At 33.4% G+C, this 20,938-nt stretch overlaps 2 protein-coding genes and 1 non-coding gene across 3 annotated transcripts in view; 1 reads left to right on the top strand and 2 right to left on the bottom strand.

The window, feature by feature from the left end:
* The window catches only part of LOC106106404 (ethanolaminephosphotransferase 1), an 11,269-nt gene extending 6,516 nt beyond the window's left edge, over positions 1-4,753 (bottom strand). Inside the window, exons 1-3 of the mRNA XM_013286982.1 lie at positions 4,482-4,753; positions 4,266-4,334; positions 3,311-3,503 (exon numbers count right to left, since the gene is read on the bottom strand). Of these exons, the coding sequence (XP_013142436.1) occupies positions 3,311-3,503; positions 4,266-4,334; positions 4,482-4,532 (313 nt within the window). The 5' untranslated portion in view covers positions 4,533-4,753. The remainder of the gene's footprint in view (positions 1-3,310; positions 3,504-4,265; positions 4,335-4,481) is intronic.
* Positions 4,754-7,253: 2,500 nt separating this feature from the next.
* Positions 7,254-20,773, top strand: LOC106106693 (alpha-aminoadipic semialdehyde synthase, mitochondrial). Its single transcript, XM_013287320.1, has 20 exons — positions 7,254-7,556; positions 9,975-10,121; positions 10,315-10,491; positions 10,562-10,714; positions 10,799-10,945; positions 11,169-11,247; positions 11,572-11,699; positions 12,564-12,715; positions 14,444-14,566; positions 15,145-15,316; positions 15,657-15,727; positions 16,222-16,346; positions 16,933-17,167; positions 17,861-17,997; positions 18,676-18,788; positions 18,862-19,030; positions 19,275-19,369; positions 19,507-19,708; positions 20,153-20,329; positions 20,622-20,773. Exons 1-20 carry the CDS (start codon positions 7,485-7,487, stop codon positions 20,738-20,740), a joined length of 2,793 nt encoding a protein of 930 aa, XP_013142774.1. The 5' UTR covers positions 7,254-7,484; the 3' UTR covers positions 20,741-20,773.
* Positions 15,842-15,923, bottom strand: Trnas-uga. Its single transcript has one exon. It is a non-coding gene; the product is annotated as a tRNA-Ser (tRNA).
* Positions 20,774-20,938: the final 165 nt, after the last annotated feature.

Raw genomic sequence — 20,938 nt, 5'->3', positions numbered from 1 at the left:
TTTGTTTTGTTTTTAGTGCATTTTGTTTTGTTTTTCGTGTATTTTGTTTGGAAGTCGGTTTTGTTTTTTTATTAAAAAGTTTTTAAATAACTAATCGGTTTAAACTGTGTTTTATCTTCTAGAAAAGGGTAAATCTTGCGAGCAGCTATAAAGTTTGTATATGATTATATCTGCTAAGTCTGTCATAAAGGTTCGTACAGAATAAAGACGGAAATAATCAGTACAAAATTACTCATAACCTCTTAACCTAACAGATAAAACAAAATTGTAGATTCATAACAAGATACATTTAAAATAAGACTATTTAAAGCGTGTAGTGGTCTCTATCTAAGCGTCAGTAACATTTGATAACAAAGGGCACAATGAATGATAGATTAGAAACACTATGGACTACGAGTAAATCGATATTACTATTGCTTTTGTTATAAAAATACTCTCTATTTTATAACTAATAGTAAGAGAAAGTACGATATTTTGTAAGGAAAGGGGCCTTTAAAGCAGCAAAAGTATGCGAAAAGATGCATCTCGAGCATATTATTAATGCTTTATTCTTTGTAAAAGTTGTTGTAAAGCAGGTTTTTCGCATGGTCAAATGTCAACGACCTTATTTCGGTAATAACGTTCAAGCATGTTTTATTTTATTGTACAAATTGCTGTATTTTTGGTGGTTTCTTGTATATTATAATAAAGGATATTCTGTAAAATCTGTCTTTTATCTTTTATCGTAATTAGAGTCAGTTGTTGTTATGTTCTAATTATCTATACTAATATTATAAAGAGGAGTGATTTATATTTTTGTATGTATTGAAATAACTCAAAAACTACTGGGCCGATTTCAAAAATTCTTCCACCAATAAAAAGCTACGTTATTACTAGTTTCATGCGAGCGAAGTCGCGAGCAACAGCTAGTAAGTCATAAATCAAATGATATAAGAAACCAGGGATTTCGCAGGACTCTATTAACATTTAACTTGGTCGGCCGTTTATTTGCCTACAACTAGAAAACATAGTTATTTTTCATGTTCATTAAAATCATAAGTATGATGGAAAAAAATAAGCAATCTTGGCTTATCACAGGTAATTGCACGAATCTTGATAAAATAAATTCTTTTTGCGTATATAGATAATTTATATGCGTAAAAACTTATAATAATTTTACGTAATTATTCAATGTATTTCCTTTGTTTTTTATTTAGAAACCCTGATCATGTTTACCAGCGCTTTTTGACCGACTTTCAAAAGAAGGAGCCAAACTCAATTCGTCTTTGTTTTTACTCATTTTAATGTGCATGAATCTTCCAAAGCTATAAAACGTTCATACTGGTATAAGACCTTTACGACTCCGGGGTTTTAATTAAAAATTATGGGTTTAATAAGCATTACTAATTTTGAATGTAAATTTTATCCAATTGTTATTTAATTTAACATGAGAGAAATGAAATATTTAATTACTTTCGGGAAGATTTTTATCTTTGCTAACGTGGTTGTTATTATAAAATTTTTTGTGGTTATCAAATAGCCCGAAACATTGATTATTGGAATAAATTTCAATTTATTTAATGAAACAAATACATAAATGTGTTATTTTAAATATGGCCTTGTTAATGTTATAAATTAGCTCTGTTAGAATAAAATTGGTAAACCATTGCTTTGGATGCTATATATTGTAGTTTAGATGTTACTATATTTCTATTATATCTTACTAATCCTACTAAAATCATAAATGTGAAAGTTTGGATGGATGGATCGTTTGAGTTTGTATCCTCAACAGTTGAGGAAGTATCTCGGAGAAATTTGACATTAATATAGAGGTTAGTTTTGAAGAACACATAGCTTATGTGTTACTTGCTTTAGTTTTATTTTTTAATTCCGATTTCTGAAAACTAGTTCATTCATTATACATTTTTTTATTATAGTAAATGTACTATACTAACTTAATGAAGTTGAATGATTTGTGTGTTTGGTGATATAATGACATGAAATTACAAGGCATACACCCTCAGTGCTGGGTTTTTAGTTGGCTAATAAAATAGTAATTCAGTACAATTATTATGCAATATTACCGTAAGCATTAACTCATATTCCTGAAGTTATTACTGTTGCCGATACAGAAATGTTAATTAGCGTTCCGGTACCGGAGAACCTTGAAATTCGATCGTGTTCAAGTATGTTTTAAGTGGAAATTAAGTCTCGGTATTACGGTAACTGTTTCTCTCTTCATAATTCCAATCTTGGGCACTAAAATTTTTTTAAATAGCTGTTTGCTTTCGGGTTATTAAATTATATTATCCGATAATCAACACAAAAAAAAAACATTTGTACGTACTTTCTAACATAACGCAAATAAAGTTACCGAGTACAAGATTACTTAATAAACATATTTTTATTTACGCTGATCTGTTTATAATAAACATATTTTCAATAAAAACTATCTAGAAAATAAATTTACGAGAAAAATTTGTCTGCCAAATAATATAATATTCAAGTGAATACAAAAACTGTAATGCTACAATCACGCAGGTATACTAATTTAAAAACCAAATGGCCGGTATTGTCGCCGTGCATAAACACAATACTTGTAGACACTTGACGACAGACAACTGTGTTTAAAACTTGAAACCTAAAGATGTGTTACATACTGTAATGTTTTTTTGTTGTCTCTATTTTGTAACAAAGAATAGAAAAACAGAGAATAAAAGTATGTAATTTGTTTTATTTTGTTAAATAATATTATATTAACTATCTAGTATTTGTTTCTTTATTTATCACTGCTATAAGACTGAAGTGAGATCTCATTATTCAAAGACTAGTTTTGAGTTATTTTGGTTAACAATGCTGTAAGTTCTATGTAAATGTTGTTCTATGTAATCTCACTTATATTATAAATGCGAAAGTTTAGATGGATGGATGTTTGTTAGAGTTTGTAGCTTAAAAAATTTAGCACAGATGAAGAGCATAGTCTGGAAGAACACATAGGCTACTTACTATTGTTAATTTAATTCCACAAGGACTGAGTCACGGGCGAAAGGTAGTAGTTTCAAATACATTAGAAAAAGCATTTTTGTGACATGCAAATAGATTACTATTTTTTGCATAGACTTGTAGTTAACTTAAGTTATAATACTTATTAAGTAACCAAATTAAATTTATAACTTATTCTAGAACTTTACGAGTCTTTATGAATCTGACACATCTATTATCTAATATTAGACAAATATTAGGTTGAGATAACAAGTTATTCTTACTACTGTTCCACATATAATGTAAAATGTTAACTGATATGTGTTCTAACAACATAAAACATACTCACCTAAAGTGTAAGCCACAAACAAGTTGATAGCAGAGACAGCCCACACCCAATTGGGGATATGATCATTGGTAATGTTCTCCTCAGTGAGGGCATGGAACCCATAGTCATAGTACGAGAACAATAGGAAATTAAGGACCGTCAGTAGAAAGCCAGTAAATGTTAGCAGGTTTGGTGCCACCCACACCGGACAAAACTGCAAACATGTTAGAGCATCTTTATTTCATGTTAAAAAAGTTTATTTACTCAGAGCCTCCACAGATACTATCTTAGGAACAGATAACAAATTTAAACCAAACCAGTGTAATGAACCAACATCCATACATGTTCATATAGATTAAGCACTTGACTAAAATATTGGCAGATTAAATCTGTAGTCTGCTGGAGTTCTTACTATAGAGTGGAGTGGTGACATTTGCATTAATAATGTTGTCTCTGTTTTGTCAGAGAATAAAAGGGAAAACAGTATCTATCTATACTATACTACAGCAGTGTAATTCTACAATTGTAAATACTTAAGAACATATTTCTGTCTTTATTTTTTGCACAGAAAATAAGTGGGATGTCAATAGTGTCTATAGATGTTATTTGGAAGTACATGGTTATATGTATTAAATCTTAAAATTACATTACTAACACATGGTTAATAACAATTTTTCATGCTGACACACTGGTAATGTAAATGAATTTAGATTTAGCAGATTTTTTATTAAATAAAATATCTTTGGTTATGATGAGACTGCATCAATTTAGGATCTTAAATTTGTAGTCAATTAGCTAAAAATTTTAATACCAAAAATTAAAAGTTATTTATGTTAGAAACACAGATAAATTAATTGCCGAACAATACTTAATGAGTATGCTGTTGGGTTTTTTTATGGTGTGTTTAGAATATATGCAATAATTTGTAGATTTAAACTGATTACAAAATATTATTAGTATAAGAAGGGAATCTAACCTGAACACACCAATTCCAAAACGGATGCATAACATAATTGCTGAGTATACTTGTGTCCACTGAGTTATACTGAAAATAAAACAAAACGCATTATTCCGTTTATCTTAACTTAAACATAATTTTTATAAATATCCAAATGGATTTAACTTTTTATTATTTAATCGTCTAACATTTACACGTGCCGGCTGAATTATTAGTTAGATTTATTATAATTACCTTGTATTTTTCGAAACCTTCCAATTCAGCTTTTGATAGAAATCGTGACATTTTGATTAGAATGTGGAACTTATTAGAATTAAAACAGTTTCATATTGTCGAACCTTTCGTACTTATTTTCGTTTAGTAAGAACAAGGTTTTCACACACTATTTACACAAACACCAAACCGGCAGGAGAATCGATTGAAGATTTGATTTGAATTGAATCAAAATTGGTTTTTGATTGATTTGAAGTTTGAGTCAGACACAGAGTACTTTGTAACATACTGAAAGAGTATGCAATCATTGCCATCGTGAAAAAATATTTTTGACACACGAGAGATCAACATTGGTTTAATACCAACCTAACGAGCTCAAAATCGGCAGAAGCGGGCGGAAGTGACAGGAGGCAGCAGATATTTTAAATGTCGCGGGGTTTCGAGACTCCTATTCACTATTCACACTCATTATTGAATAATGTAAAGTAAATTCTTATCTCTAACTATTACTTAACATCTTATATGTTACAGAGATTTCAAAATAAAATTGATTTGTTTTTAATTTACATTTTACCACAAAATAGCTTAGGGGCAGTACTACCAAATTCTCGTAAATTGCCTGATAATAATCAAACAGATAAAATACGTGACGGAAATATAGGATTTTTTTGTTTCACAATTCAAGATACCGATAAATAAGAACCTGGTAGTTAGTAAAAGCGGCAACGTCGCAAGGACGCTTAAAAGATCATATTCGGGCAGTTTTGCAAAAAACTTTATTTTTCATGTTAATATAAATCTTTCCTATTTTCTGCTAAAAATTTCTTTAAAAAGATTGTATACAATATATGCTAAGTATTAAAAAAATCACTTATTTATTTTAATATTTGGTTAAAAATAAAATATATAAAATGAAATAAGTGGAATGAATTGCGAATCGGAATTTCGTTTCCATGACAACGGCATATTGTTATTTATTACTAAATTTATGCGGAACAAAACAATGGATAGTATTGCAATAGTCTAATCACTTTTACGTAAATTATCTGACATCAATGAAGATGTAATATAGCAGAATGTATAAAATGATTTTTCTGTCCCACCACTGACATCTGTCATTATTAATAACACTGATAATTTACAACAGTACTATAACGGCAACGTCGCAACGAATGCTTATAAGTTCCTATTTATGCAGGTTCGTAAAAGAGACCATGCCATAAATTACGTGACACCTTAGTTTAGTTTTACTTAAATGTCTATTTTTACGTAATTGAATACATAACAAGATTTTATATTTACAAAGGATAATAACACAGCTAATAGTAAAAATTAACAAATACAATAAGAAAAAAATATTTTAGTAACAAAATATTACGTTGAATGAATTGCGTAGCGTCATTTTGACAACGGATTACTGTTATAATGTAACCATACGGTTCCATGTAAGACTACTTCGTAAGATGCAAACTTCACTGCCATGAGTACTCAAAAACACAAAAAGTACAGAGTTTGTCACTCGAAACATGACCCATTGCCATGCTAGATTATCGTCTCAATTTCTCACTACTGAGTGATTGTGGAGACGGTATATTCATGTTATATTACAAGACAATCGTAAATTCATCTTCTCAAAACTCAACAAGATCTATTTTCAGTCAAAACATTGGTATTAACTCAAAATAAGACCAAAGAAAGTTTTCTCATCCAGTTGATAAAAAGATAATGGTCACTCGATCTGGCAGTCAAATTAGGAGCTCGTAAATTTGCTATTTTACCTATCCGAAACTTGTGGGACTGGATTTTGCACCATATCTGATGTCATTGTGACATTCATGTCATTTCGACATTATCCAGAACTCTTTATCAGCCACCCGTGGGACAGAATCGAAAAGTTTTGTATGGGGCTTGTAAAAAAAATGACATTGACATTTAAAACGTCATAGCGTTATCTGCTATTTAAAATTGGTGGGACAGAAATTTTGTATTTTATCTGACGTGACGTCATATTTACACTATCAGGGCCTCTATCTACCACCGGTGGGACAGGCCCTTATTCTCCTAAAACTTAAAAACTTATTTGCGAACATGTAGTCATGTTATTTTAACATATAGAATCGACAGAAGATCGCACAAATATATCAAAAATGTGTATGAAATTCAATATATTTCAGTATTGAAACATTATCGTCTAAATTGCTTGTCGTAATTCGTTAGGCGTAGTAATTATTTTTACTAGTAAATAAGTTTGGGCAAAATGTCTTTAGGCGCTAACTAATTATTATTATCAATTAATCAAAGGCAATAATTGTAATAAAAATCGAAATGATTAATTGTTAGTACGGGTTCTGAAACCTTAGTGTATCCCGTCTGTGCTCAGTGCCTACATGATATTTCCGTTAGGTGTAATGCAATCGTGATTCTGCCTGCACCGGTTTTCTGAGAAGTTCAAAACCAGTTTACGATACATCTGTGCAGCACTTCTAGTGATGTACAAGACTCTGTAAAAACTAAAAACATATTTACTACTGACATACGGAAAACCTGTGATCGAAATAAATTTGGGTCTCTCCCCTCTTATAATATTAGGTTGGCAAAAATCAAGTATTGATAAAAACGAATTCTAATACTTTCTCACGAAGATTAATGTGGTTGTAGTCCTTATTACAATTCAAACTAGATTCATCCCAAAAAGGTAAAAAGGCTGGGAATTACAAATAATCTAATGTAATGTCATTGATGTAGGCGTGTTAGATATAAAAGTTGTATTAGTACAACGCACGACAATTAAACAACGTAATGGTCCATTATAATCGTTTATAGATAAAACGTCACTAAGATATTAATGTTTTCGCCAAGGAACTCCAGTCAGGACGTCAGTCATTCGCAAACATATAGATCATCAACACGCTTCGCGAGATCCGGCAATAATATAAATATTTTTATTAACTTTATCAGCTATTTATATTTTTTTAATTCAGTTCATCAGCTATTCATATTTTATAAATAAAAATATTAAATAAGATGTCACATAGAGTTGCGGCTTTTCGTACGAAGAGCCATTTAGTGAGGCAGCTATCGGTTTCGACTTCTAAGGTATGGATTATTCTTCGTATTTAATAAACTTATTAAATAGTATTAAACAATGCAAAAAAAACTGAAATAGACATTCCTCTTTCTCTTCCTGCTAAAGTAAAGTTATCGTAAGAAAAATAATATCAGGTTCAACTTTCATTCACTACGAACGCGAGTCGGGAACGGAAAAAGTTTTAATATAAAAAATAATCGTATATGACTGTGTTTATGAATTAACAATCGAATCAAATCCGAAAAAAGGTTGCCTTAGCCTTTAAATAACTTAACCACTATTATACCATTTATGGATTACCAGTTTATCGTAGACCTTAAGACCAGAACCTTGCAAAGGCATAATTAGATAGAAACCTATCATAGATATAGAATTAGATAGATACCTAAATAGTAGTCTATTTTAGTGTTAAATATGCATAAATTTAGTATCAAAATCGTGGATTTTCGCACAAATCTTAATTTTTCTTTATAAATGTGGTAACTTATTATTTATTTTTAATTTACTTTTGACGTTATTAACTAGGTTATTTTGTTATGGAAGAAATGTTTTAATGTTTCAAATTGTAAAATTTCTCACCATGTTTGCATGGATACGATAAAGCTTTTGCAATTGCACACCTGATCCGATGTTACCTAGCTACTTTCACATCGATACTTGTTATTCCACTACAAGCACTATTATTGTCTTTACAGTTCAATTCCAGTTACATTTTTTATAGCGCATAACCTACAAATCCTTTATTTTTAAGCAACTAGTTTTCGCCCGCGACTGCGTCCGTGTGATATAAAAAAAAACAAAAGTGTGTCTATGTGTTCTTCCAAACTATCCTTTACATTTATTTATTTATTTATTTAAATTAGGCTTATCAACATAATTACATGACATTCATTGATTTCTATTTAGTAATCCAAACACACGTGGCATCATGTAACTACAATTACAGATAAACACATCTTGCTTCAAATCATACTGCTACTATATCTATACCAAATTTCATTAAAATCCGTTCAGCCGTCTAGGCAACAAACGCTAACAAAAACCCATCCATCCATCCATCTAAACATATATATAACACTAGCTTTCGCCCGCGACTCCGTCCGCGAGGAATTAAAAAACAAAAGTAGCCTATGTGTTCTTCCAGACTATCCTCTACATCTATACCAAATTTCATCGAAATCCGTTCAGCCGTTTAGGCTACAAACTCTAACAAACATCCATCCATCTAAACTTTCGCATTTATAATATTAGTATGATTAGTATAGTTAGACTTTACAGTGCAAAGAATTTTTGAACCACTTTATATCTACAAAAACCATGTTTTTAAGCTCGCGAAGAGCTTTATTAAAATTTTTCTTTCATCGATTTTCTTAGTTACAATAATGAGAATTATTTCTAATCGTAATTTATTGTTATAATAATTTTAATTTAATTCCACATCTTAAGTACCTACTATTTGTATCGAGAAGCAAATTATTAGTATTGACATCATTTTATTTGGAGGAAAAAAACTATAATTGTGTATGAACAAGCAATTGTTACAACAAATAATTTATGATAATCATGTTTTGGTCAACTATCGATAGATTATTTATTGAATATTTTTCCATAACTATTATCCAGTATTTAGTTCGATAGCGCAGCGTTAGGGTTACGATGGAAACAATTCCTTATCTTATTTGTTAATTTTGTTTATTGTTTAGCACTCACCTCATTTATCATCAGTAATGCTTGTTTTAACGCAATTAAGTAAATGTTGATTTACTTCAATTGCTTTACACTTGTTAAAATCATGTTATTAACACTGTAACGAATTCCGTATCTTAAAATACAAATGTGATTATTCCGTTGAGAAGTATTTCGTCTATATTGGATTTAAACTTTTACGAAGACAAAAAAAGAAGCGTAATTTAAACAAGAAACATTAGTTACTTTTCTTTTTTATATTGGCGACCTTCTTATGATGTTATGAAAAATGACAAAAAAGTGATTAAGACGGTACATAGTTACCAATTTAAATTTACTTACCACTTTATTACAAAGACTTTTTTAAGAACTACCTAACGTCAACAATGTGCTAAAGATGTGTTTTAAAGCAAGTGTGGTTTAAAAACGTAACTAAGTAATCTCCATTTCCCTCATTACAATAGTAAAGTTGCAATTAAAACATTTTTGCATTGTTAGATATCTTTGAAGTCTATCTCCGATGTTCTGCGCCGGATTATAAACATTTTCAAATTGAACCACAAACCTGATTCTTTTAAATTCACAAACGTAACAGTGAAAGGCAACAAGAATAGCCAAAATAAGGTAAAACCCCCACACTAAATTACCCAGGTTCCCTTGCAGAATTTTGAACAAAAAGGTCAATTTGTTAGCATTAAAATATATATGCTAACATAATAACGGAACGATGAATGTTTTAGCCTCGTCGAGTGATAGCAATAAGAAGAGAAGATCAGTCAGTATGGGAGAGACGCGCGCCCTTTTCTCCGGCGAATGTCAATCGATTGGTGCGGCAGGGCGTCAAAGTTATTGTGCAGCCTTCGAACAGGCGTGCATACCCCATGCAGGTAAAAAAACAAAATCACTGTTACTTTAACATGTAACAACTAAGGTCTTAATTTTCAAGAGCCTTATGGGATCAATTCTGTATATGATTTAATTTTATAATATAACTATACAGAATATTCAACAACTCGGGATTGGCTCGACGCCATTTTTTATTCAATTTTAGAAATAAATAGTGTTTTGTTTATTTTTCAGTCGTACTTGAACGCAGGGGCGATAATCCAAGAGGACATCAGTGAGGCGAGCGTGATATTTGGTGTAAAACAAACACCGATCGACCTCCTGATACCAAACAAGACTTATTGCTTCTTTTCGCATACAATCAAAGCACAGGAAGCTAACATGCCAATGTTGGATGCTATCTTAGCAAAGGTTAGTAAAGAAATAAATACAAGGTGCTATTTTTAAGCAACAATGTTAATTTTAAAATACTTATTTTTAGAATATCCGTCTAATAGATTACGAAAAGTTGATGGATGACGCGGGTAACAGAGTTGTGGCGTTCGGGAAGTACGCGGGAGTGGCTGGCATGATAAACATCCTGCACGGACTGGGCCTGCGATTGCTGGCTTTGGGACACCACACGCCTTTCATGGTAGTACCCCTGATATATTATTCGATTGTGTCAGTTATAAGACAGTTATCATTTGGTTATAAATTTGATGAATATTTTCATTAGCACGTAGGTCCAGCGCATAACTACAGGAATTCAAGCATGGCGCGACAAGCGATACGAGACGCGGGCTACGAGGTGGCTCTTGGAATGATGCCCAAGTCCCTTGGACCTCTCACCTTTGTCTTCACTGGTTCAGGAAATGTATCTCAAGTAAGTATTCCACAATACGGGCTGCCAACTTTCAAAAAATTTATACACAAATAGTGGCAGAAAAGGCCGACTATTCTCAGATTGAGAAAACAATTCATAATCCCGTAAACTCCGTAATCCGAATATGCATAAAAACCCGAAGTGTTGGCAGCCCTAATTTTAATAGTAAGATAGTAGCAAAATTAATACTGAAATACTTACAACAATTATTTTTTAATTGTAGGGAAGTCAAGAAATTTTCCAAGAACTACCGCATGAATACGTACCACCCGAGATGTTAAGAAAAGTGGCAGAACATGGCAGTATGTTGAATTTATTGATTATTTTCATTCCAAAAGTATAGTTGTGAGAGATTTTGAAGTTTGAAAGCGAAATACGTTTGTAAACGATTTGATGGAAAGATGGACAAGTTGTTTACAACCTTTATTGAACACACGTGTTCAAGTGGTATTATTTTTATCAATACGTATAGCAAAGAATTAAAATAGTAACTTCATTTAACTATGTTACTAGGAAAAGATAATCCGATTTATCTTTCGGATAGCATTTGATATACAGGGTAATTTGTTAACAAAACAAAAGCAAGTTATACATTAGACCCACTTTCCACTAAGCAATTGTTTTAGGCCCAAATAAAATCTACGGTTGCGAAGTACGTCGGAGGCATCACCTTGTCAGAAAGAATGGAGGCGGCTACGATCATCAGGAATACGAAGAACATCCAGAGAGATACATTTCCACGTTTGCGCAAACAGTAAGTATTTTAATAGAAGACCAATACATATTAAAGTGAGCTTTTTCAGTAGAAATATATGTACAAAATCATTGTTAACTCCTTAATCTCTTCGATAAAAAGAGATAGTTAACATTGTTTTTTAATTAAACAGTGGAATTCTCCGTTAACAAAATTGTTAATTTTCACATACAATTTTCCTTATGTCAGTCGTATAAATGCGTATAATATTGAACATTGGGTTTTTTATTTTATGTTTTGATATGTTGATGAGTGTAGATTTGATTTTACGTTAGTTACTGTGCAATAAAATTAATTGTAACATTCTGGTAGTATACAGAATTTTATGTTAGTTAATTAAAAAATCAACAATTATTTGCAAGGATCTTTGCTTGGCGACTGTTAATCTTATCAAGTGATTAGAATCAACTACGTGTAATACGTACTAATTACGATTTTATCAGTTTATCATGACGGTTAACTCAATGAGGGGCATGTTTCTGATAAGACATTTATTAAAAGAAACTATTTGCAACTTTTTAGACCAGAGATAAGGTATAGAATTGAATACAATCATAATTGTTAACTCATTAATGTTAATGCTGTTATAATTTTGGCGATAAATATTATGATTTTCGATTATTTTTGTGCTAAAAGAAAAAATCGTTTTCAAATAATTTGCAATTTTATTTTATTTTTTAGACTTTGATTTGAAACTTTTAGAAAGTTTTATCGGTGTTTATTTGTAAACATCGTGTTAATTTTGTTTTTTATAAAAACCCTGAGGCTTCATTTAAAACATTTTTGTCCTTGTATTTTCAAATGGAATGATAGGAATGAAAATTATGTTGAAATTAATGCTGAAATACATATGTTTGCACGCAGATAGCGCCATACACGTCAGTTCTGGTTAACTGTATCTACTGGGCGGTGGACAGCCCTAAGCTGCTGACCATACCCGACGCCAAGCATCTGTTCCTGCCCTCGCACACGCCCTGGCTGCCCAAGAGTGTGGGTGCGCCCGCATTGCCTCACAGGTTACATAAAGCTCATTCTACACTTCAAATTCGATTTATACAATAGCAGAAAACATTTAACTAAATATTATTGATTTATTCAAATAATTGTGTGTTTACCTTTATTAATGTTTACTTGAAGTAACGGCAAAATATATAAATATAGGGAAAATGTCTTAAGGTTACAACTGTTACAAAAAAAAACAATCGAAATCGATGTACGAATCAGTAAGAAGCATAAAAGAATGGATAAAATAATTAAAAATTAATGCGTAAAAGGATTTCTCCTTATCTTGCTTTTGTTTTTTTGCCAATTTTGTTATTTTTATTATTGATTGTGTTTCGGATAACACACAATCGTCCGCTAAACATTCCTGACCCTGTTCGACATTGTCTTATCTTTTGCTGTGAAAATAACAATAATAGTCATGAACTATTGCGTTTATTTAAAGCACGGATTGTAAATCAGTGACAATCACTGTAGAATAAAATCCAACCACTGGAATTCGCTCATGAAATTATTCATGTAAGACAGTTTCGGCAATGGAAGCCAACGGTAAATTATATTTACCTTGAACTTAATATCGTTGGTTTTATCATTGTTTACAATTGTAGTTAAGTATATTTGCATCTCATAAGTTGCCCTGTAAAAATAATTTTGTTCAGTAAACTAATTACAAAATATTATAGAAAAAAAAGTTTTGTTCTAATTTGTGCACTGTACTTAATCGTGGCTACAAAACTAAGTTATCTATAATTATCATTTATTACAGATATCTTACTTGTCGGTCACTTAGGTCACGTATAAAAGGATTAAAATATCATTTTTATCAACATTTACGCATATCTAATTCGCATATCGTACGTTTAGTAAGTATGCGAAGAACGGAAGAGAATTATTATCAATTCGTAACAGTTAAATGAGGCCATTATTGATAAATAATGGATAAGATAAATATAAAAGATTTCCATGACTCAAAAAGTAAAGTTTTTACGTAATATGTAAATAAGGAAATGTTAGTAGAGTTGAAGACAATAGTTTTCTGTTCTGTAGCAAATAAAATGCTTGCAACTTTTCAGGAATAACAAGTTACTAACTTACAAACTTAGTTAACTTTAATTACAAACTTTTATTAAATCTTTATGGTAAAGTAAAATATTTGTTCTAAACTAACCTTTAGTTCAACTGGTTTCTAGTTGTTTAAAATATTAACAATATACTAAGTTCCTTCTTACTCACAGTTACTTTTTAACTTAGAAGGTAAATTATCATTGCTAAGTTTTATCCGACACTATCGTTTATCGGTGCATTATAATTGCATATTGCATTGAATGATAAGTTTTCAAGGTAGAGTACAAGAGCAATATTATTCAAACTTAATGACGGCTTGTGTCAGTTGGCAGACCGTTTCTAAGCCAATGTCTGCTGAATTGACAAACAGCGGGTAGAGAAAAATTAGCGCTCGCCTTTCATCGCTTTACGTCTTGTCAAAACTTAGAATTGTACAGGTTTAGGTATCTCGGTTCGCTGAGATCGCTCTCGGAGATCACCAGCAACAGAAAGGGTTTGCTGGGGTTCTTCGGAGAGCTGGGTTAGCTGGAGTAATCCATGTCCTGTTTCTCACACAAAATACGCGTTTGCCGTGGAGTTACGGAATCCGTAGCCCCTACTACTACTACTTAAAATTGTGTATTTCTTCCGAGCTCTCGTTAAGTTTGTATGGCACTATACTATTGTATTTGTTGTAGAATGCTGGCTATTTGCGACATATCAGCGGACCCCGGCGGCTCGATTGAGTTCATGAACGAGTGCACCACTATCGATACGCCGTTCTGTCTTTACGACGCCGACAGAAACAAGGATACGAAAAGGTACATTAATTAATATGTGACTGCAAAACTTCACTGCACTTACTATTTTACTGACATATATTTAATCCAATTTCATCCTTTACATTTTCATTAAAATAAAAATACAACAATTTGTGTCACTATATCGCACAAATGGTTGTTCGCGCTTTGATTCCTATAAGCTTATATGGAGATACACTACTCGATTTTTAGTTGTGTAACTAAACAGTTCATTTGGTTTCAAAACAATCGACAATCGCGCAACAGTTGTGCGATAGTTTAGTCAAAGTGTGCGCCCGCTCCTTAGTCGAAGTTAATTATTAAGGCCAAATTATATGTTTAGTTTGGTGACAATATTAAACTAACTATTATACTAACTTTGTATGGTCATACTAATATTGTAAATGCGAAAGTTCAGATGGATAGATGTTTGTTAGAGTTTGTAGCCTAAATGGCCCAATGGATTTCGATGAAATTTGGTATAGATGTAGAGGATAATCCGGAAGAACACATAGGCTACTCACTTTTTTTTTTTTTTTTTTTAAATCCACGCGGACGGAATCGCAGGCGAAAGCTTCTTGCAATGTTTTTGTGTCCAGTTTCAAAGGTCCCGGAGTGCTGGTGTGTTCTATCGACAATATGCCGACGCAGTTGCCGCGCGAGTCCACGGACTTCTTCGGCGATCTTCTGTACCCCTACGCCGATGACATCATGAGCTCCGACGCCACAAAGCCTCTGGACGCACACAACTTCTCTCCTGTCGTTCAAGGCGTGAGTTATAGCTTTTATACCTTGGGCTTTCGCTGACTGAAGACCTATCTAAATAGTGACATCTTTGTCATAAAAATATACAAAGTAACCAACATTTTAAATCTATTTCTACTAATGTTATGAAGAGAAAAGTAGTAATAAATACAAAACTGCTAGGCCGATTTCAAAATTTTTTTCACCATTAGAAAGCTACGTCATCGCTGAGTAACATAGGCTATATCTTTTAATTATTTCTAATTTCATAGGAACGAAATCGCGAGCATGAACTAGCAATGAATATGTTTCTCATTTTTATATCTCTAGGTTCAAGTTTATAAGCTAATGATTGTTTAAATTTCAGGCTATAATTACAAGTAATGGAAAATTAACGCCGTCCTTTGAGTACATCAACGATTTGCGAATGACAAATACGTGAGTTATCAATTAAAAATAACTAGTTATATTTCAATATGATAATGTATTCAATTACTGACGTTACGTTTTAATTTTATTCAAATCCCGATGAAAAATAAAAAATAAAAATCCCGCTGAGGACAGGATTCGAACCTGCGCGGGTATAACCCATTGGATTTCAAGTCCAACTCCTTAACCACTCGGACACCTCAGCTGTGACGGATTAGTTAAAAAATAAATTATGTCTCTAATTATACTTACCTAAAAAGCATTTTCAGTGTCTATTACTTGTATAATGTTGGTTGTTGACCAACTGTGTAAACAAGAAATAGAACAAGTGAACTAAACGTATTCCAAACAATTCTAATTCAACACAGCAGTGTAGTGAAGTGCATTTAATCAAACATGATTTCTGGCACATTTTCGTACATATCTTTTGGACTAAAAGACTAACAAGGTTAGTTGCTCTTTCTTTTGAAATTACTCTAGTCTTAACGTATGGATATTCTCAGGCGATCACGACACAAGGTGGAAGGCAACGACCAGCAGACGCCGGTGCTCATCCTGGGCAGCGGCCTCGTCTCCGCGCCCGTCGTCGAGTACTTGGCGAGGGACAAGAATGTCGCCGTCACTGTTGGTATGTCAATGTCAAGTTTTTTGTAATCTACGTTTGGTTCAAAGTATTGGATATCGATCTGAAGATATTATAGCTCGTACAAATTGACATTACAAGAGAGACAAAAGTCTTCTTTTGAATCAGCAATACTGCTTGTCAGCAATGACACTAAAAGCCCGGGATTGCTAGAGGTGAAGGGTGCCCTGACGCTCGAATTTAGGGGCACCCGCCAATATTTTCTATACTAACTATAGTACTTAATTACGGGGCCAGGTTGATACATGCCCCAAGTCTCTAATTGATTGGCGTGCAAAGCCTACCAAATGAGACGATTGGTTCTTATTGGACTTTATTGGTCACTAGCTGTCACGCGTCACCGTCCGCGTGGAATTAAAAAAAAAATGAGTAGCCTATGTATTCTTCCAGGGTATCCTCTACGTCTATGCCAAATTTCACCGAGATCCGTTCAGTTCGTTGTTCTCCGTTCGTTCTCCAACAAACATCCATCCATCCATTCATATATCCATCCACATAAACTTTCGCATTTACATTATTTTAAGATTAGTAAGATTATTGGTGTTAGTGCTAATTTTCGTTTTTTTTCCAGCATCTCAAATGCGTGAAGAAGCAGATGCGTTAGCGGAACGTTATGGAGTCCGTGCGGAGTACATCCAGGCCAACGACGAGAGTGCGCTGCGAGCGCTGGCGTCGGGCGCGCGGCTCGTGGTCTCTCTGCTGCCATACGACCTGCACGGACCCGTGGCGAGAGCCTGCGTCAGCGCCGGCGTGCACATGGTCACCGCCTCCTACGTCAGACCTGAAGTACAGGAACTGCATGATGCGTATGTTTAAAACAATTAATATCTTATCTAATTAACATGTTATGCTATTACAATGCTGGAATATAAAAATCCAGACTGAAAACCACTTATATGCAATAAGTAGTTTTCAGTATGGTTTAGAATATAACAGTGATAGAACACGCTTTAACATCTTCGCACGAATGGGTCGGCTCGCCCGGTAGAATAATACGACCACATAGAAGACAGGCGTGAAGTGGAAGCATTTCCGCGTTTTGGAGCGGAAAGCCTAATTTAATGAAATAATATTTGTATCTTTTTTTTCATATAGATTTAAATTTATGCGTTATCATCAAATGAAAATCGTTACGCACTAACATTAATTTATATCAATAAGTGTAAATGATAATAAAAGCAATAATAAAAGGCGTGTTTTTAGTTACATTCAGCGGATAAAAAGATAACGACCTACATCTTTATCTTTATAATAAATCGCAATTACTATTTTATCTATTTTTACGCATAATTACGCATAACTACATTACTTGATACACTTAAAAATAAAAAAATTGTAAAAGATTTGTTTACAATATACTGTAAATTGTGATCCGATGAGAAAGATCGTCAAGAAAAAAGAGAATCGCGTTTTTATTTACTTATTTACTGAAAGAAAAAAGTTTGTTTAGTTATAAATAGACATAACCTACAAAATTAACTGAGAATTTTTACTTTTAGAGCAAAAGAAGCTGGAGTGACATTGCTAAATGAAGTAGGTCTGGACCCTGGTATTGATCATCTTCTGGCGCTGGAATGCATCCACGATATACAGAACCACGGCGGTCGTATTGATTCCTTCGTCTCCTACTGTGGAGGTAAACAATCTTGAATAGTAAATCAACCAAGTACTTATTCTCAAAATATGTTTTTTTTATACTATAAAGCGGAAAACGACTAAGTCATTGGCATCGTATTGTTTAAAACGATACATTGATAAAGATTCTTAAATAATTTTTTCTATTGTCTATAGCATACAATCAAGGGACATCTAATTGTAAGCTTATGTCTGCTCTTTTGGAGTATGTTATCAAACGATATCTTGTAATAAAACTAATTATTTTATTTGAACTATCTTACTTATTTTGAACTGTCTCTACCACGTTCTGGCCACGCGGTGGTCACGTTTTTATTGTCCAATTATTATTGTGATAATAATTGTATGTTCAATTACAATCACATAATATTATTTATTAAAAACTATCGATAATGATAATTTGCGGCAATTATTTTACGCGGATATAAAGATTAAAGTATTGGCGCATTCCGAGAAAAAAAAATGAATCATTGAATTTTTAATTGTATGAATGATTTTGTTAATTTTATTTATGTCGCTTTAACTTCAAATTTGGATTTCACAAACCAACAAGGGATAGGTATACTTTGTTGAGGCAAAAGACTAAAAAAAAAAAATGTCTGTTCCAAAGATCTGATGATTTAACATTGTCATTAATTTTAAAGTAAAATAAGAAAGCCAACTTAATTTATTTTTGTAGGTCTACCAGCTCCAGAGTTCAGCGACAACGCACTACGCTACAAGTTCTCATGGAATCCTCGCGGCGTCTTACTGAACACTATCTCCAGCGCTAAATACTTGAGCAAGGGTCAGGTAAGCTTACACACATAGTATTGTTGATTGTATATTTACATTTTGAAGGTTAACCACACCTTTCTACCTTCAGATAGTGGAAGTCCTAAGCGGCGGCGAGCTGATGTCGGTAGCTCGAGAGCTAGACTTCCTGCCAGGCTTCGCGTTCGAAGGTTTCCCCAACAGGGACAGCACCAAGTACGCCGAGCTATACGGAATTGAAGACGTGCACACCATGTTCCGAGGCACCATCCGGTATAAAGGTAATACAACGACATTTAACAACGAAGAATAAAACAAACAAAGAACTAAAGAAAATAAGGGAATAGAAAGCGAAAAACAAAACAAACGCAGAGCGAAAAAAAAAACTAAACAAACGAAGGACGAAACAAGTGGAACAAAGAGTGATCTTTGTTGTTGATTGAGTTAGCAAAATATGTGAATTTGTCGTTTTTTTTTTGTTCTTTTTCTTTTTTCGTTTGTTAGAAGTTTGATTTTTTATTGCAGGCTTTGCGGAAACAATGAAAGCAATGCAGTTGTTTGGACTAATAGATCCCAACCCACATCCATCATTGCATCCTGAAGGACCATCAATTACTTGGGTATGTAGTAATGCGTTACATCAAAAAAAAAAAAAATTGAACCCCCTTTAATGTCCCCTTGATTGTCCCCAGCAACTAGCTGCATTCATAGAAATACAACAAATTGCTCCATCATTAATTTTCTCCTTTTTCCTTAGCGACAATTTGCCTGCGAACTGCTCGGTCTTCTGGATACGTCGATCTTCTACGAGAATCTCAAGACGCGCCTGTCGGAGCGTATCGGCGTGTCGGGGGCGCAGGCGCTGGAGTCTCTGGGCCTGCTGGGCGACGACACGGTGGTGAAGTGCGGCACACCGCTAGATACTATCAGTCATTATCTCACTAAGCGACTACAATTGGGTATGTATTCTCTTAATACCAATATTCGTGTTCTGTGATAGCATATTTTGATAACGTTATATAAGATACGTTACAAGAGCGTCGAAGGCTCAGTGGTTTAAGCACTTGACCTGTAATCTACAGGTCTTGGTTTTGAATCCCGCCACGTGCCAATGTGATTTACGATTTTTCGTATATATGGTGAAGGAAAACATCGTGATGCAACCTGCACATATCGGCAAAGAAATTCAAAGATATGTGTAAAGTCAACCTGCAGTAGGCCAGCGTGGTTGACTATCGGCTAGGCACCATAAATTAGGCTCCGAGCCCCACAATAGGGACGTATAGTGAGCTGGTGATGATATGAGGCTTGTACTGTATGTTTCTATTATCTAAGTGTAAATCTCTCCTAATAAAAGTGCACTAAGGTATCGTCAGTGACCAATTAACGACTTGTAATTGTAGAAAAAGATGAGACAGACTTTGTGGTGCTGCGACACGAGTTAGGCGTGACGTGGAGCGACGGGCGGCGCGAGCGGCGCGAGGTGACGATGACGGTGCGCGGCGAGCCCGCGCGACACACCGCCATGGCGCGCACCGTTGGCCTGCCCACCGCCATCGCCGCCAAGATGCTGCTAGATGGTAATTACCTGACTTCCGTCATTATCCTCCTCAAATAAAACCTTAATTCTACCAGAATCATTATACAGTTACAATGAAACGTGAAAATCAGGTACTAATACTTTTTGGTCTAACTCTTCGTTGTTTATTTAACAATGCGCCGCCATATTGTTTTGTTTTAAACTGCGTTAAACCTAGTAACTTTGCTTGTCTGCTTATTAATATTTAATAGTTAGTTTACGACAAATAAAAGCATTTGGTGACAATTCTAAAAAGTCCATCCATTTTAATAACTTATTTTCTTTAATTTCAGGTGAAATTCAAGATCGAGGTGTTGTGCTACCGTTCTCGCCGACTGTTTATAAATCATTATTGTCAAGGTTGAGGGCTGACGGCATCACTGCTAAGGAGGTCATACGACCACTTAATTAATCACAATATCAGATATCCAAATTGATTAAAAGACAAAAAAAAACAACTTGACAAGCAATGACATTTTAGGTTAAATTGAATTTAATTTTTGTTAAAATATTGATAAAATTAATTGTAATAAGACGTAATTAATTAAAAGTATAAAAACTTTATAAATAAATAATAGGTACATAGGTGTACTTTTAAATAAAGATCATT

The sequence above is a fragment of the Papilio polytes genome, unplaced genomic scaffold (genome assembly GCF_000836215.1).
Source record: "Papilio polytes unplaced genomic scaffold, Ppol_1.0 DF822178.1, whole genome shotgun sequence".
NCBI lineage: Eukaryota > Metazoa > Arthropoda > Insecta > Lepidoptera > Papilionidae > Papilio > Papilio polytes.
This window is presented reverse-complemented; position numbering and strand designations above follow the sequence as displayed.

Bases quoted from the DNA above. Each gene is read 5' to 3' on its own strand.
- LOC106106693 (XM_013287320.1), top strand. From the start codon at position 7,485: ATGTCACATAGAGTTGCGGCTTTTCGTACGAAGAGCCATTTAGTGAGG. The intron at 19,370-19,506 runs GTATGTAGTAAT...CTTTTTCCTTAG, and splicing joins AAGGACCATCAATTACTTGG to CGACAATTTGCCTGCGAACT. The intron at 20,330-20,621 runs GTAATTACCTGA...CTTTAATTTCAG, and splicing joins CGCCAAGATGCTGCTAGATG to GTGAAATTCAAGATCGAGGT.